Genomic DNA, 17,727 nt, shown 5'->3' on the forward strand with positions numbered 1-17,727 from the left:
AGATGAGATATTTTCTGAAAATAAACTAGACTTAAATGAACGTCACCAACACAGTTTTTTTAAGTATAAAAGATTGCAAATTACAAGTATGTTAGCCAGTTTCTGAGTTATCTTATTAAATTATTCCAGTCAGTAATCTTACCATCTCGAAATCGATAAATGGAGCAGCACTGTTTTTCTTTTTATCTGTTACTGAGATAGACGCTCTAGCTGCTCTGGTTTTTCAATTAATAGAGAAGCAGCTAGCGCATGATGCGTCATTTCAAGGTACAATTATTCATTTCTCTATACCATCCGGCCGTGCTGATGTGGGTTCGAGTCGTTAGATTATCCTTTCTAACTAAAATTAATGTCAATAATCTTCTTCGATCGCCATGATCACCCATTTAACCAACAAGACTTATAAGAAATTATTGATGGACGACAAATTTCAGGCTAAAGGACGAAGCACGGACGTAGTAGTAAATTAGTAATTGTATATCATCAATAGATTCACACTGCCATGCCCTGATCATCTCTGAGAGGACAGGTCTCGCCTGCGTCATACCTTATGAGAATTAGAGTGACGTAAAAATATATTGAACATAAAATAGGATAATACAAGTGTTTGGGACGGATCTATGTCATAATTGTCAATATTATTTTTACAGGGAGGAAGCATGTTGAAGGAAATGCAACGAATCCTAAGATTAGATGCCCACCCATTGCGCCCAACGAGTGCTTAGGACCGATTATTATCCTTTTCCCACATTCCATATTTCATATGACTGCATGTAAGGTAAGAGGGTCCTTCACGTTAAGGCCCTATTTAGATAGTGGGATGAGATGTGATAATTTAGATAAAAATTAAAAGTTAAATAAAATATTGTTAGAATATTATTTTTTTAATATTATTATTATTTTAAAATTTGAAAAAATTGAATTATTTATTATATTTTATGTGAGAATTTGATAAATTTATAATGATAAAATGAGATGAGATAAAATCGTTTCTGAATTTAAATGGGATTTAAAAGCTTTTTGAATCACAACATCGCTAGCAGCAGTTGCTTGTGGGGGCCGGAAAACTGCACACGAATACCGCCTTCTGTTTGATCTTATGTATGAAACGGATGAATTAATTAATCTCCGAACTAATTTTCTTACAGAAGATAATCGAATCATCAGAACGTCCATATTTTTTTTTTTTTTCCCCTCTCTGGGGCTGTCAACAAATTAACACGTATAGCTCAATTACTGAGTACTGCTATAAAAACAGAGTACTATCCATGCCCATTAGCATTGGGCATGGATACCTAGTACCTTCCCCGCACGTGGGAACATCACGTCAGAACATGCAGGCATCTGAAGTGGCATTTTACCAACTTCAGCACGTCCATTTGTTTGGCCATCAATTGCTTTAATTAAGTAGGGTACTATGTAGACCTAAAATGTCACCAACGCATGCTTTACAATAGAAGTCTATTGCTATGTATAGAATGTAAGCATTTAGAACTGAGAGGTGAAATGTTTTGCGCAGGAAAGGTAATGGAGGGAGAGAATCCAAAACAGGCATTTAAAAAAAGAGGGAGAACAACAAAATGATCTGATCTGGGTATGGGTATGCATCAAATTCCCTGGTCCATAAGCTGCTGCAATAATGCAAGTTTGTAGCAGCTGGGCCCCAAGAGAGAGAGCACGGCCACATGTTTCCGATCAAAGGCATGACTCATTTGAACTCCGCAATGACATCAGTGTTGCCCATGAAGATGTAGTACTAGTATCCATCAAGACATGCACGTGTGTGGCATTAAATTTAGGGCCTCTCCAAAGAAAATGACTCCCCCTCTTTCTCTCATATATCACTTCAATCTTTGTCTGGGCTAGGCTGGTTGCCTTGGCTTCTTTCAAGTGCAAACCCACGTTAGAAAAAGACCTCTAGTGTCGATAATACAGACATGCCTGGCAGTTTCAGAAAAATTGAAACTGATCGGGAGCAACTAGTCAAGCAACCACCCTTAGGCCCTGCTATTAACTACACTAGTGTTACTACTTCATATAGATGAATACTTCAACATAAGCGGCTCCTTATTGTGTCCATTGGATTAACTCTTTCCCATTTAGTTTTTTAGGGACCTTCTTCAAACTCTGAGTGTGCATGCATGCTTAGGATTATGCCACCATTCCCTTTGCTTGATTCCAATACGGGCTAAGAAATTAATGAAATACCCAATGCAAACATCACGATTCTCTTAGTTATTTATATACAACTTTATGAGATCGATGCGCTCTCTCTCTCTCTCTCTCTCTCTCACTCTCTCTCTCTGTTTTTCTTTGATTAATATCTGCCTGCTAAGATAACAAGCATTTAAGAAAATATATTTTCTTCTTATGTTTCTTTTTTCAGGACCGCAAGGAATAACCGGTTTTGATCAAGAATGGAACTGGCCTAGTGTAACATAGATTTAAGTCGTTTTATTGTCTGACAGTTACGTAAAGTATATATGATATGCCGTCTACGAATTGACCTATTGCCATCGAATTTATTTTGAGAGAGCACTTGTAATATAATGCAGCATTTGATTTGAGGAAGTTTATCATGCACTATGACAGTTGGATTTATAAGACGGTATGTACAACTTGATTCACCGCATATATATATATATATATATATATATATATATATAAGCAAATAATTGTATAGCAGTACTATAGGTTTAAGATACAAAATGATCTTAATACTCTAAAAAGAAATGTTTTAGTTACAAATAGATTCTATAAAAAATTTACAAACTGACTTGTTATGTGTATGCGTTGCATTCCAAGACTACTTATATGTATGATATATCTACCTTATATATATATATTATGAATCCATATCAATTTATGATTTTTTTTTTTATTTTTATAAAATCTCTTTTTAACTGTTTGCATTTTTCTACCCTAAGAGACCCACTGATCCATCTATATGTGAATGTTTCGGCCTATAGTTAAGTTATAAAAATGTAGCTGTCTGCTCCCACGTAAGCTTGGACTTGACCAAAACATGAAGCCCACAACATTTTTTCAGAGATTCGACAATATTGCCTGGTTTCAAATATAGCCATATTGATGGTGGTTTTACTCCCGCAACACTTTTTTTTTTCCCTTTTCACGTTTTACCCGTTATACTCGTTTCCTTTAGATGGATGTGTGGTTGATATATTGATGGATTAATGGATTTCTCTTTCCAATAATTTAAGTTGCGCTGTTATATATATATATATATATATATATATATATATATATATATATATTTCTCTTTCTATGCGAAATGGCTGTATTAAGAGGTTTAGGCAGCTATAAAGAGGCCGGCCCCCCACATTTCCCACCCCCTCCCCCAGCTCATCCAATCAGTTTAAAAGTAGTGCTACATGTACTTATACTTTTACTTATAATTTTATTTATAAGATTCATTTTATTAGTTTTCTTTTGACATTCAAATTTTATGATTTTTAGCATATCAATAACTGACATGTGAAAAAATAATTTTTTTGTAATTTTTTTAAGATACATTTAACATTTTTCATCAGCTCAATTGTTGGAGAGAGAAAACATAAACTACAAGACTATCGGGGTGTTAATCTTATCATATACCTCAGTATAAGACAAAACGTTGGACATTAAGTTTGGAAGATGGCGTAGAAATCTACAATGCATTGAGTTAGATATTAGGCTTGATCCATATATAATTAGTTAGCAAGAAACTTGATCATTGCTTGTTGCTTGTTTTATATATGCCAGAATCAGATCATGATCACTGAAATCATGAAAGCACAAAACTTTCTTGTTAGCTTTTTCCATGTTAAAATCACCCAACGTCCCCTCGTGACCCTGATCTCTCCTTGATCAATACTCTCTCACTCAGACACACGTGTGAGAAATTTTCTTGCGAGAGATGTAGGGTCTCCTCTCCTTTGTGCCTATATAAACATCCACCTCCAGCCATAATTGATCATTCAATCTCTCTCTCTCTCTCTCTCTCTCTCTGTCTCACATACATAATGAGAACAAGGTGTTCTTCTCCGGCCTGGAGAAGAGGGGCCATGCGGATGAGGGGAAGGAAGAGAAGGCTGAGGATTTCATTGGTTGAAAATGCTAAGAGCGTCAAGACTTCCATTCAAGGAAAGCTTATGCAGCTCCAGAGGATGATTCCAGACTGCCATGAAACGGACATGGAAACTCTGTTTCCAAGGATTGCAAATTACATTCTCTTACTCGAAGTTAAAGTGAATGCTCTTAAGAATCTGTCCACTTTATATGGGGTCTGAGGAGAAAACAAAACAATTCATCAAGAATTTCTCAACTACATGAGAATTCCATTTCTGGGGTTAATTAAAAATGTAAAGCTTGGAAGGTTGGAGGGATGCAGTAGTTAGTGTATTTACCAGCTAGCAGCTTGTACCAACAACGTTAATGTACGTGTAAATAAATGCAACTCCTATTTACAAGCATTAATGGATATTATATAATATTCAAACTTCAATTTTTATTTGAAGTTTTTATTGTTTGATGAGATATTCAACGGACAAGAATTATACGGATGAAACGAAAATACAAGTTGGGAACTGAAAGTTTTTTTTTTTTTCATAATTTATATCAATCATAATTTACATTTGATAAAAATTATTTGGAAAATGCTTTAGCTCCCGATAAAACATTTCTGGGTTGACCCAACAAAATTTGTTATTTTCTTTTTACTTAATGATTAAGGAATTATTTTTAATGATGTTGTGATTTTTTTTTTAAATGTTAAAGAGGATTAAAAAAATATATGAAAAAAAAATAACAAATGCACTAATCAGAATTAGAATCTCTCAGGAGCCTTCATCGATGGTTGTAGTGCTACCCCTTTTATTGTTGGTTGCATGTGACGTGTGTGCTAGCTAGTATGGGTCTACAAATTTAGATTTGGTAATTATTATCCTTGCTAATTTATAAGATACTATACATGAATAAGAAAATTTTTACATTAACTCTTTACAAATTATAATAAGTATATGCTTCTGCCGCCTAAAGTTTAATAAAATTAAGATACGGTTATTTCAATTCTTGATATATGTAACATCAAATAATTAGAGTTAATTATCGAAACATAACAAATAATTGATAAATTATATAACATCATATCAAAAGAAGGAAATCATGAATAATATTTTAGCAATCGACTAAGTACTCTAATATCAAATAATATGCACAGTGTGTATATATATATATATTATGCTGATCAAAAGAAAATAAAAGATATTAAAAAAAAAGGGCAGTGATACTGATGAATATGAACATCGATCGATCGTTATAAGGTGGGATTTGATTGATGGCTGCTGTTGTAACCCAATTGGCCGTTTGTTTTAAAGAGATGACCCAAAGATGTGATGGGTTAAGTATTAATAGTCTGACATTATCAATAGAAGATCATGTCCACAAAGATATATAAGATCAGATGGTTAATTGGGTATTTTGTCGGCCGAAATATTCTGCTGATTATGCTGCATGGACGTTCAAGCAAATATCCGGCCATTATCTTCATCTAATTGTGTTGCACGCTACTGACCCCTTGCATCTCGATCAATTTGTTTGAAACTTACATAGAATCTACGTTCCTATTTTATTTCACAGCTAGCACATATATATTTTTATTAATTCATGTGATTAGTGAAATTTGTTGGGTGGCGTCAATTGAAATTATTTGAGAATATTCATTTTTTATGCCCCTTTTATATATTTTTAATAAATCTCGTTCATTCTTCCTCTTTATTTTTTATTTATTTATTTATTATTTTTTGTGTGTGTGTGTGTGTGAAGCTGTGATTATTTGTTGGAAGTTTGGAACTGCCTATATATAGAGCTCTTTCGCCGTGTTTTTGAAAAACATGAAGCATTATATATACTTTTCTAATGTTCTCCTCCTGTACATATTCTTAAATTTTGGGTCATTCCAATATTATTAACCCTAGAAAAATATTTATAGGTGGTTAGTTATTTGTGATGAAAATCATTATTGAGAAATTTCTTATCTATAAAGAGATTATACAAAAATAAATTTACATATATATCATCGTGTGATATGTTATATATTATATTATATATATATATATATATATATATATATATATATCGAATACACATGATGACTTGCTAATTAGTTGATTTCCTTCAGATTTCTAATTCGTACATGAATATCTCTCAAATCGATCAGTTGGTGGCCTGAACAAGAGGCATTCATCCTACATATATTATTCATCCTATATATATTTTTCTTTCTGATCATATTTTTGTTGTCACTATTTTTTCATGATATATATATAAAAGTCAAAAGAAATTTATAGAAGGGTCGTACCATCTGATTAAACACTCTTACCGCATGCGTACGCATGGCATTTGAAGTCATGATCGATCAGGGCAAATTAATTAAAGCCAGCTAATGATTTGATTTGATAGTGGTCCATTGAAATTAATAGATTATTATAAGATGCTCTTAGTTAGCTAGCTAGTAATACTAAGAATATCCTGCATATATCGAATATATAATCAAAACGTACATGAGCTCAATTATTATAATAACCAAAAACAATGCCTCCATCTCGCGTATTCCTAAGAACATGCATGATCACCAGCCGAGTGCCGAACTCGATCCATCGACTCCTAGCTAGATAGCCATAATGTACAGATCGTATATGTTTCAAAGACCAGCTGGTTTTAAAGCATGCATGCATTTGTCAGCTGGTTTTCTGGTGGTAATCAAATGTGCCTACTTAATTCCCTAGTCTTATTTATTTATACACACTTAACTTAGCCGATTGAAACTATGATATATATCACCATGCATATATATTAAACCTAGATTTTGTTGTTTTATATATATATGTAACTTCTCATGGAAAACATTCTATATATTTATAGCTAGCCAAATTGGTGAGAAATCTTTCAATAAATCCAAGAATCAAGAAAATTAATATACATAATATGTATATATACATGTATATATATATATATATATATAAACACATATATAATCCCAGCTAGCCAATAATAAACGATGCATGTTTGGGCCACTTTTTGATGAATGTCCGAAAATTCTCGTCATGAATTTGAAGTGCGTGCATGGGTTAATTAATATTAATTGCTAGAACAAATCAAGTGCGACAAATGATTAATGAGTGCAACTACAATTAATTACCCTAATTAACCAAATACGTACCGGCCAAACAGTACTACCATCAATATATATATATATATATATATATATATACACATATATACACACACACACACCATGCTATATATATATATATATATATACATATATACACACACACACCATGCCTGCATATGAAATATACGTGCGTGCGCCATCTGATGACCACGTACTTATTTCGTTTATTTATTCTGAACATATTTTTTTTCAACTTAACAGGAGGACTTGGATTGCTTGAAAAAGGTGGCCGCCGGTGGTGTCCTAGAAGTGCGCTAGAAGCGACCGAGCTAGCCCTTAATTTAAGGGTCGGCATTATATATATATATATAAATATATATATATATATATTTATATAATTATTAACTGCTTAGGAAAAAATAGCAAAATGCATGAGCACCACTAGATCAAAGGTATCACATATTAACATAAATATTGCTAGCTCTATATTCGAATTAATGACCCTTATTGGACCGATCTAGCTGTAAAGTATTAATTGGTAAAATAAACAAAGCTAGCTAGCTGCTCGATCGGCGCTAGCTACATCATCATATATATTCACATTAATATATGCTGCTAATTAATATATATAAGAGAAATTTTATTTACAGTCCCCACTTAGAGACTGTATGTGCAAGCCTTTTATTAAATGAAAAAAAACATCATTTTAAGAGAGATATTTTTGTAATTTTAAAAAATTTTAAAAATAAAATTGCTTAGGTTTGCATTGCAGTCCTCAAATGAGGATTGTATGTAGCATTACTTTTAATATAATTAGTTCAATATAATACATTCATGGCTAATTATTGATTTTTTTTATTATTATAATGCATGGACTCGTTGATACTCATGTGACCCTGGATATTTATTTATTTATTTATGGGTCCAATTAATTTATCCCGTTTTCACCCATAATTAATTACATGTAAGTACTCATGTTTAACACCCCAAGCTCTATAATCATATATATATATATATATACATCTTGTCCAGGAAGTTGGGTACGTACACTGTACATAAATTCACCTAATTAAGTGCCTAAACACTAATTAATTAAATCTCATTATTAATTATTAGTGAGCAAATGATCAGGCCGAAAACACAGTTCCATGCATGAGTTCTTTTATGGATGCATTCTCCTTAATTTGATTCTTAACTTAATTGTGATCATGATCAGAGACATTACTATTTACTTTTGGAATGGTATCTCACCATCATGCAAGGTAGTAGCTTAGTTGGTATACGAGCTGGTATTTTATGACTTCGAAGTTAGGAGTTCGAGTCAAAATATAAGTTGAAACTATTTGTAGTAGTAAAACCTGACTTTTGGATCATAAAATGAGTTTTGGATTAGCTGGATATTTTAGAGTTGCTGTAGTCACATACACACCCAAAAAGAATTGCTACTCTGTCACTCCCACCTCCCATTTTCTTAAGAAAAAAAGAGAGAATGACATCTCCAGTAAATTAAGGCCGTGATTAGCTTTAATTAATTTGATGGTGAATTGCTCTTTTTCTTTACTTTTGAATTTTAATTTTTCCCTTTAATGTAATTTGTTTGAACCCGTTGAAGTAGTAGGAGCCAATCACAAGGATTAATGCTTTGTTTGACAACGAGGGCTAGTAGTCTAGTATTGGACCTAGGAAAGGAGGTGTTTCTCGGGGTTGGGCAAATCATTGAAGATTGTAGGGCTGTAAACCTTTGTTAGGACATTGGGAGGGTCCCATCCATGTGTACACATGCGTGTGTTCCCGTGTGTGCGTGCGTGCACGAGCACGGCCACTTAATTAATACCACCTCTCACCACTCAACCAAACCCTACTCTCAACTCTCCATACGCGCGGAATATTATACACTCCATCCACCTTCCAAGTACAAACCAGATATATCACATTATTGTGTGACAAATCAAAACAAAGGTTACAAGTATTGATTTTATGATAATTCCTCTATGACAAATCACATTACTGTACGCGTTCTTCCAAAAACAAAAGGCAAGTAAGTCATAGATTTTGAGAAATATTCTAACCATAAGAGAATCTTATAAAAATAATTTTATAAATTAATTTGATTTGATGTGGTTTATCAGATTATAAAATTATTTTTATTGTAAGTTAGATCTAACGAATTACATAAAGTCACGTCAGTTTGTGAGATCACTTTTATGTATTTAATTTGTGATCATAATACTAACAAAATTTGAAAAATGATGACAAATGCATGAAAGGAAAGTCAAGCTAATCATTCAATTCATGGGCTTTATAATGTTATATATTACATATAAATATATATAATATTATTCGAGATAGTAAGGTATGTAACTTTTGGCTTTGGGAAGTGAAAGGTAAGTGGAGAGGTGGAGAAAATTAAGATTGGAAGAGAGAAAATCCAAGTGTCCCATGTTGTACTGCTGCTGACAGCGAGTCAATATGTTGTAAGGATAGGATAGCCGTAAATCACGGGGGAAGCGGCCGACACCCACTGCCTCCTCTGCTTTGGACTCTTTCTCAGCTTGGACCTTTGCTTCCCATGGGTTTTGGATTTTATATTCTTAAAACAATTAACAGATAAAAATTACGATAATAAAAGTCTTACCGTACGTCTCTAATATTATAAAACATGAACTACCTTGCTTGCTTTCTGCATGCAGCATGCATGGCATTTCAAGGTCTCTTTGGCTTAAATATTAGGCGCTAGCTAGCTGTTCTCAATGACCTAATAAATGTCGTAAAAAAAAAAAAAAAAAATCTTGGTTGTAACATAAAACATGGTTGAAAATTTTAGGAGAGAGACGATTATTTCTGAGATCGAGATGGTGCACACGTTTTGTAATTATAATTGCAGGAAATAGCATGCATGCATGATATATAGGCACGCATTATAATATTGGACAATCTTGAAATAATTATAAGTGATGACATGGTAAAAAGATATGGTGATTAGGGTACTGTTAATTAGCAGACAGAGAGCTAGATAGGGATAAGATGATGATCATCTCCTTTATTGATCATGATCATGATCATCACTGTACCGTTGGAAGTTTGAGAGGGAGATCAGGCCAGGATTGGGAACTAAATTTCAGTAGTTGACAATGGGGTCCCACCAGTCCACATGATGGAAGAATGCCACAAATTAAGGCTACGACCCATTCAAAAAAGAGTCACAGAAAGAGAAATCTCTTAGACCAAAAAGATAGCAAAATGAAGTTGGGACGCATGCATCCATCTCGATCTAGTCCCACATGATTTTGGGAAACACCCCTTTATTTAAAAAAATAAATAAACTAAAAACAAAAGAAAAAGGGTGATTTAAATATCCATCGGTTTTGGTCCCACCGATAAATTGTTCGTATGGACACATGAGCCATCTCTGTGCCGCTATATATGGATATGATTCTTTGAATTTCGATCTAATGAAAGTCTTTTTTCTTTCTTTCTTTTCTTCTTGAATTTTGAGCTTCTTTTTCATCCTCCTCCATATAATATATGTTATGATCAGGCCAGATGTCATATACAAATTTGTACAGAAAAGAAGTAAATAAGAAATAATAAATTAACAAGAAACAAAGAAATCAGCTCTCTCTCTCTCTCTCTCTCTCTCTCTCTGCAGAAGATATTTCTAATTATTTAAGGGGATGATCTGTACGTACTAATTTGAAGAGGCTTCAGAAGGCCATATTTAAAAACTCCCATGTGGAAGCCATGTGGCCGGAAAGCTTTTTAATTACCCCTTTTAACTGGCTAGAAAAGCGCCAATAAGCGGCCTTATGCTCTCGATTTTTTCTTACATGGGACCCATTTGGCCACTCAGCATTGCCATGTTTTCCGGATCTGGCCAATTCCCCCCCTCTCTAATTCAATCTCCTCGATGCCCCATTGACATGACTTAAAACCCTAGACCTTCAATATTTATCATCCAACCGATAACGAAGTTAGTTTTTAAACAGCCAATCTGATTATGCTCTGACTTCGTTACTTGATCATTCTCAAAATTTTGAATACTGTTTCGATAATTGTTTTGATCAAAATACTAGAACGAAATATTTCGATTCCGACGCATTCTATAATCTCTGGATGCAATTCAAAATCCATATGCATTAACTCGGGCAACAGTCTAAGTATTATATATTTCTTTGCTGAAAAGGGGAAGGTAGACCTTTTTACGTTACAATTTATTGACGTGAAACTTTCTTCACCTCTAGTGCTAGATTATATGTCTATACCTAGACACAAAGTTAAGTTGGGTACTGCAGGAAAACTGATCAAACCATCTAATATATATACCACTTAATTACAAGAAAATCTCAAGACTTGAAAAAAAAAAATATTACGTACAGTACTAGCTGTACTGGAATGACGACGTCCGCACGTACAGATACATGCATTGGAAGCGATCGATCAATATATTTGTACGTGGAAGAATTTCAAGATGCATGCATGCGATATATAATTCCAAGTATATAATGTGATACTTTGAATTACAACATGGTTTTTGTCCGCAATTTAGACAAATATCATGTCATGATTGTGGATGTTTTAATTTAATTATATTCTGGTTCTTCCACTGACGTTGGATGTGCCAAAGATCATGTGTAGTCTAGCTGAATGATGATCAAAGATTATTTAGGCTTTGTTTAGATTCATAACTCAATTTATTTCAACTCATCTCAGTTCAACTAATCATCACTACAATTTTTTCAAATTTCTAAACAAAATTTAATAAACAATTCAATTTTTTTAAATCTCAAAACAAAAGTAATTATAGTAAAAAATAATATTCAAATAATATTTTATTCAACTTTTAAATTTCATCTCAACTAAACCTCTCGTATGTACGGAGAATGTATGAAATTAAGTGGAATATATAAGCAATATTATTTTAATTTATAAAACATTTTCTCTTTCTTATTATTATTATTTTTTCTTGCAGTTTATTTGTACAACGTCGACACTACTTATGACAAGATTTCCTGCGAGCAGGACCCAACTTCCACGTAGGGGCCGGGCCACGGGCGGCACACCATGATGAGTATGTCCATGTAGTGACTTTTGTTTGTATTCATAACAAGCTACAAAGGTTAGGTTTGCATTAGATTAAGGGGACCTTTATTCTTTAAAAAAATCTAATTATAAGCGATTATGCGTATTAATATACGCATTCATTCAATATAATTGATCAGAAAGTAAATTTTATTAAAAACAATACTAATTTGAATTTAGAATATGAATGCAACAACATTAATACGCAGATTGGTACGCAAACTTGCTTGTACATAGCAAAACTCTTATTCTTTATATTATAAATCTACGGATTTTTCATATTCTCTAGGGTTTAGCTAGGTGGTGGGCCACTGACACCATGTGCCTGCATGTGCTGTGTCTTTCTCTTAAAGGCCCACCACTCCTCTTCCTTGAGAACATAAATTTGGTTTCTGCACGTTCTTCTCTTTCTCATTCCTCTCTCTTTCTCTCTCTGATTCTAATACATTTTCTTGGATCTGGAGAACTGGCGCATCACTCCGGAAAACTGGTTTCTCGTTTACTCCTAATGAGTTTCTCTCCTATTATCTAGTAGAAGAATTTCACTGATCTGCAAGGTAAGTAGTACTGCAAGTTTTGTTGATGTTTGTAATTAGTCAATACTCTTTTTGTGTTTCCTTCTCTAAAAACCCTAGCTAGCAGGCAATATATATCTGCCAGCATCCTTCTCAGAAACCATTAATTTGATGAAAGTAGTCCTACCCATATTAATTGCTTTCTTTCATTCTACAGAATGCGCAGTCCTAGCTCACTCAAGCAAGAATTCCTTAAAAGATGGATGAGGGGTCTTCAAAGATGCACTAGTTCTTCAAAGAAAGACATGAACATCTTGGAGAGAAAGAAGGTTATAAAGTTGTCCGCCGACCTAGCCATGGCTTCTGCTAGAAATGGGAAAACTTCGTGGAGCCGTGCCCTCATTGCTAATGCTTCAAGAGACAATGATAACAGAATCCTGGCCGAGAGAATCTTGGGCCCGGAGTCTGATATTTTGATAAAAAGAGTTTCAACTTCTGTGGGTACCGTGAGTTGCAACAGGAAGATTAGAAGCAAGAAGATCTTGAAAAGGAGCTGTAATAGTGTCCGTAGAGTCAGAAAAGGTACTCATCTTCCTCATCAAAAGGTTCTTGCGAAATCTATTGCAAAGAGACTGGTTCAGAAGAGAACACAAATTCTCAAGAGACTTGTGCCGGGTGGAGAATTTATGGATGAGCTATCTTTGATTGAAGAAACCCTTGATTATATCACATATCTGCAGGCTCAAGTTGATGTAATGCGATGTATTGCTAGTGCCACCGAGCTTAAAAATCGTAATAACGATTAACTCACGACGTCGTTAATTATATATATATATATATATATATATATATATATTTTTTTTTCTTTAATTTATTCTCATTTTGCAAGATGACTAGCTAGATATGAATATTGGAGAAAACAAGATGGTATAGTGAAGGCAATGTACAGATCGATGAATCAATGAATCATATCATGTAAGTCATTCGATCCAAAGCTCTCTCTCTCTCTCTCTCTCTCTCTCTCTCTTTTTTTTTTTTTTTTTTAATTTCCTCTTCTTTTCCGTGTCAATATTTTGGCTTATAATCCGCTGCACTAAGTCTGAGTTCGTATCTCCTCCTTAATTTCTAGCTAGCTGCTACTCATGAAAAGCCACTGCACTTTTATTTCTTTTATTTTTCATGGAAAATAAAACGATAATAACGATATGATCCTAACGACTAACGAAAATCAAACTCAAAGCATACTTTCTGTAAAAAATAATCTAAAATACTTATGATGATTTGAATCAAGTATGACAGACCCAGATATTTACGAACGTACAATAGCATTTATTACACTAGCGAACTTCTTAGGTTAATTATATTAATAACGTAATCCGTTTGGTACGTTTCTGAGTACTGCAATTTAATTAAGGTTCAGGAAAAATAAAATAAAATGATGTGCTTCCAATTGTGGTATTTCTTACGCACAGGCTGCTCGATTCTACTGATCTGCCAGTTTTGGGCAAGAATTAAACAGAGGTACGTCCAGAGAATTTTTGAGCCATATAAGAGAGAAAATCGAGATGGCTTCTGATTCCACGTATCCAAAATAATTCTAAAAAAAGAAAACAGAAAATGGCAGATCAGTCTGACGTCCATTATAATCTAGACAGCAGCTAAGCTAGCAAATTAAGCCATGCCAGACCGCACGCCCGTACTGCGCACCTACGTACCTGCAGCTAACTAGCACATGATGAATATATAACTTAAATACATGATTACGACAGTAGATCAGAAAACTAGACGCTCGATCGATCATCCTTTTTTTTTTTTTTTGAAAGAAGATCGATCATCTTAAATGTACATGAATACATGACAGTCAGTTAGATCTTGGCCACTTAATTTATGATATTCTTAACCCACAATCCCATGCACTCTCATGAAATTAATTATATATAATGTTGCAACATAAAAATGTACATAATCATTCCAAATTGATCTTGAAGATAGCTATCAATTTAAGGCAATTGGTGCAACTGGATTTCTGATATATACGTACGTGTGTGTATCCACACACTAGGAACGGTGACAGGTGCATTAGTCCCGATGTGCACTTGACATAATGATTTAAATAAAAAAAAATAAAAAAAAAATCAGTAGTTTATTTGTCTAAAAAAAAATACAAGATTAAAGAAAGATAAAAAAATTTAAATTTCAGCAAAGTATGAGCACTAATCTGCATCCATATTGGATTACCTATTTACTATCTATATAATAATAAAATATTATTAATTTAATAATTTTTTTAATTTTAATTTTTATCACATTTTATAGTTGTACTAATTAAAATATTAATAATAATTATATTCTAATCAAATTAATAATATTCAATATTAATATTAATAATAATTATATTCTAATTAAATTAATAATTAATAATATATATTGAGTGTTTAAGTATTTTATTAGTTAAATTGACTTAAAGTTGAATTTTACAATGAGAATGCTCTAAAGCGTTTCTGTTCTAAAGAGTAAAGTCATTTTAATTTTTTTATTTAAAAAAAATTGAAACAAAAAGAAAGGAAAATGAGTACATTGTTAGAACAAAAATGACATGAAAAAGATACGTCAATTCATGTGCGCCACGGGGCTAATAAGAGCTTTTTGGTAAAACATGATCCTTCATTAAATTCTACAAACGAGCTACACGTCAAATGGTCAAGGGTCTTAAGGACCTTTTGGTAAAATATGATTATTCATTAAATTTTACAAGAGAGCTACACATCAAATGGTCAAAAGTTTTAAAAGTCTTTTGGTAAAACAAGACTTAATAGACTTAACGGAAAAAAAGAAAAGTTAACAGAAAAATAATAAAAGTTACTATTCACAGTTAGATAGCCACTGATTATAATAGAGTAGATATTATATACAAACAGCACATGAAATGTTTAATTCCCATACTAATTAAGTAATGTTGAGTACTGGTACTGCACGCCAGCATGGAAACACCACCATAAAACCTTTCAAGGAATTTAATTATAACAAGTACTCCAATTGAAAAGACTGTGATCAGGCCAGGTGGTAATATGTGATATAAGCCTTGAACCCAACATGAACACGGCATGAAATTACTAGGTTTGAGTTTGATGTTAACGGGTTCGGGTCAAAATGAATTGACCCATTAAGACACGATTTATAAATGGGTCAATAACGCGTCAACCTGCTTAATACAAAATCAACCCGTTTTGATCCGTTTAAAATTTATTTCAAAATTAAAATTGTATTATTATTAAGTTGTAATATTATTATTTCTCAGTATGCTTATGTTTATTGTTTTGGTTGTAATTTTATTATTTTTATTGTTTTGATTGTAATTTTAGACCTATGCTCATATTTGTTGTTGTATGGTTTGTTATATTGGGTTTATTATATGTTAAAATTTAGCAAAATTTATTAATATTTTTTTTAAGATATTGTGGTTATTGATAAATATAGATTTTAATTTTTATGTGAAATTATGTTAATCAGGTCAAATGAGTTATGTGTTTTAGTTCAACCCATTTATATGAAACAAACGGGTTTAAATAAGTTGTGTCGAGTTAACATATTTTTAATTAATTATTAAACGGGTCAAAACGGGTGACACTACACGACCCATTATATAAATAGATTGAGTTAGGATTAGGAAGTTTGACACGCTTAACTTAACGGATTGGGTTTAAAATTTTTTATATAATTTAATATTCATAACTTGATACGACGTTAAAACAACCCGAAAACACATTTTATCGCCCCTACAACTGAGTGTTGAAAATTGCGAACCTTGGGTTGGGGGATTCTTCTTTTATTTTGCATAAAAGTTAGGAGTGGAGAAAGCAAGCAAGTCAAGATGTTTGTACAATCCATGATCTTTTGGACTATTAATGTACTTGTAGCTAGCTAATTAGCAAGAATACTTTGAATAATTATGAGGATTGACCAAACCCCATTGGCCGTGATTCATGTTGAGTCTCATCATGTTGCTTAATTATCATCATGCCTAGTAATAAAGTACTGTTGCAAATAATGCATCATGACACGCCCCCCCCCCCCCCCCCCCCCCCCCCCCCCAATCAACGATCTTGATCTTTTGTTTTATGCTTCATTTAATTGATCAAAACAAGAAGAATGCGGCTGGCCCAAAACAGAAAAATAAAAATCGCCAGAGATTTGTCTAAAAATATCGCAATACGTTTAAGAAGACGTTTCAAATACCATACATTTGCGAATCATATCTGAGAATCAACAGCCCAAAATTGGAATTTAGAGACGATCGAGCAAGCAACTGAGCGGATCAGTATACGACATTGTACGTGGATCTCGGTCTAACCCATAATATAATTATTGTAGTCTTGCAGACACCACTACTCATGTATGTGTCTATTTTATGTTTAAGACGCTAACAGTATTGGGCCATTTCGGGCTTCAAAGTCAACCCAAAAGCCCCCATTCTTTCTATTTTTTAACATTCGAGCCTAAGCTTGTATCCTGATTCATTATTTCTGGTTGCTTGTTTAACTTGTTAAAGCATTGAAAGGAGCTGCCACACTTGAAGCAAGAAGAAAATGAATGGGAGTGCACCTGTGCTGCCATTGAGAGGTATCGGGCAATCCTTTCAAAGGGTGCCGAGCTCAGTGTGGAAACACCAGAAGGTAGGGAGATTTAGGCATCGTTTAGATAGTAAGATAAGAAAAGATGAGATGAGATAAGATTATCTGTGAAAAGCAGTGAAATAGTTTAAATTAATATATTTTATGAAATTTTAAAAAATGAGAAAGAAAAAGTTGAATAAAAATATTATAAAGTTAAAATATTGTTAGAATATAATTTTTTAATATAATTTTTGTTTTGAGATTTGAAAAAGTTGAATTATTTTTTATATTTTGTTTAGAAGTTTGGGAAAATTATAATGATTAGATAAAAAAAATTTGAAAATTT

The 17,727-nt window shown here is 33.0% G+C and overlaps 1 protein-coding gene across 1 annotated transcript; it reads left to right on the forward strand.

Moving 5' to 3' along the window:
- Positions 1-12,638: 12,638 nt before the first annotated feature.
- On the forward strand, positions 12,639-13,762 carry LOC121260974 (transcription factor IBH1-like 1). Its single transcript, XM_041163096.1, has 2 exons — positions 12,639-12,810; positions 12,986-13,762. Exon 2 carries the CDS (start codon positions 12,987-12,989, stop codon positions 13,572-13,574), a length of 588 nt encoding a protein of 195 aa, XP_041019030.1. The 5' UTR covers positions 12,639-12,810; position 12,986; the 3' UTR covers positions 13,575-13,762.
- Positions 13,763-17,727: the final 3,965 nt, after the last annotated feature.

Source organism: Juglans microcarpa x Juglans regia, chromosome 4D (genome assembly GCF_004785595.1).
Source record: "Juglans microcarpa x Juglans regia isolate MS1-56 chromosome 4D, Jm3101_v1.0, whole genome shotgun sequence".
Classification (NCBI taxonomy): Eukaryota; Viridiplantae; Streptophyta; class Magnoliopsida; order Fagales; family Juglandaceae; genus Juglans; species Juglans microcarpa x Juglans regia.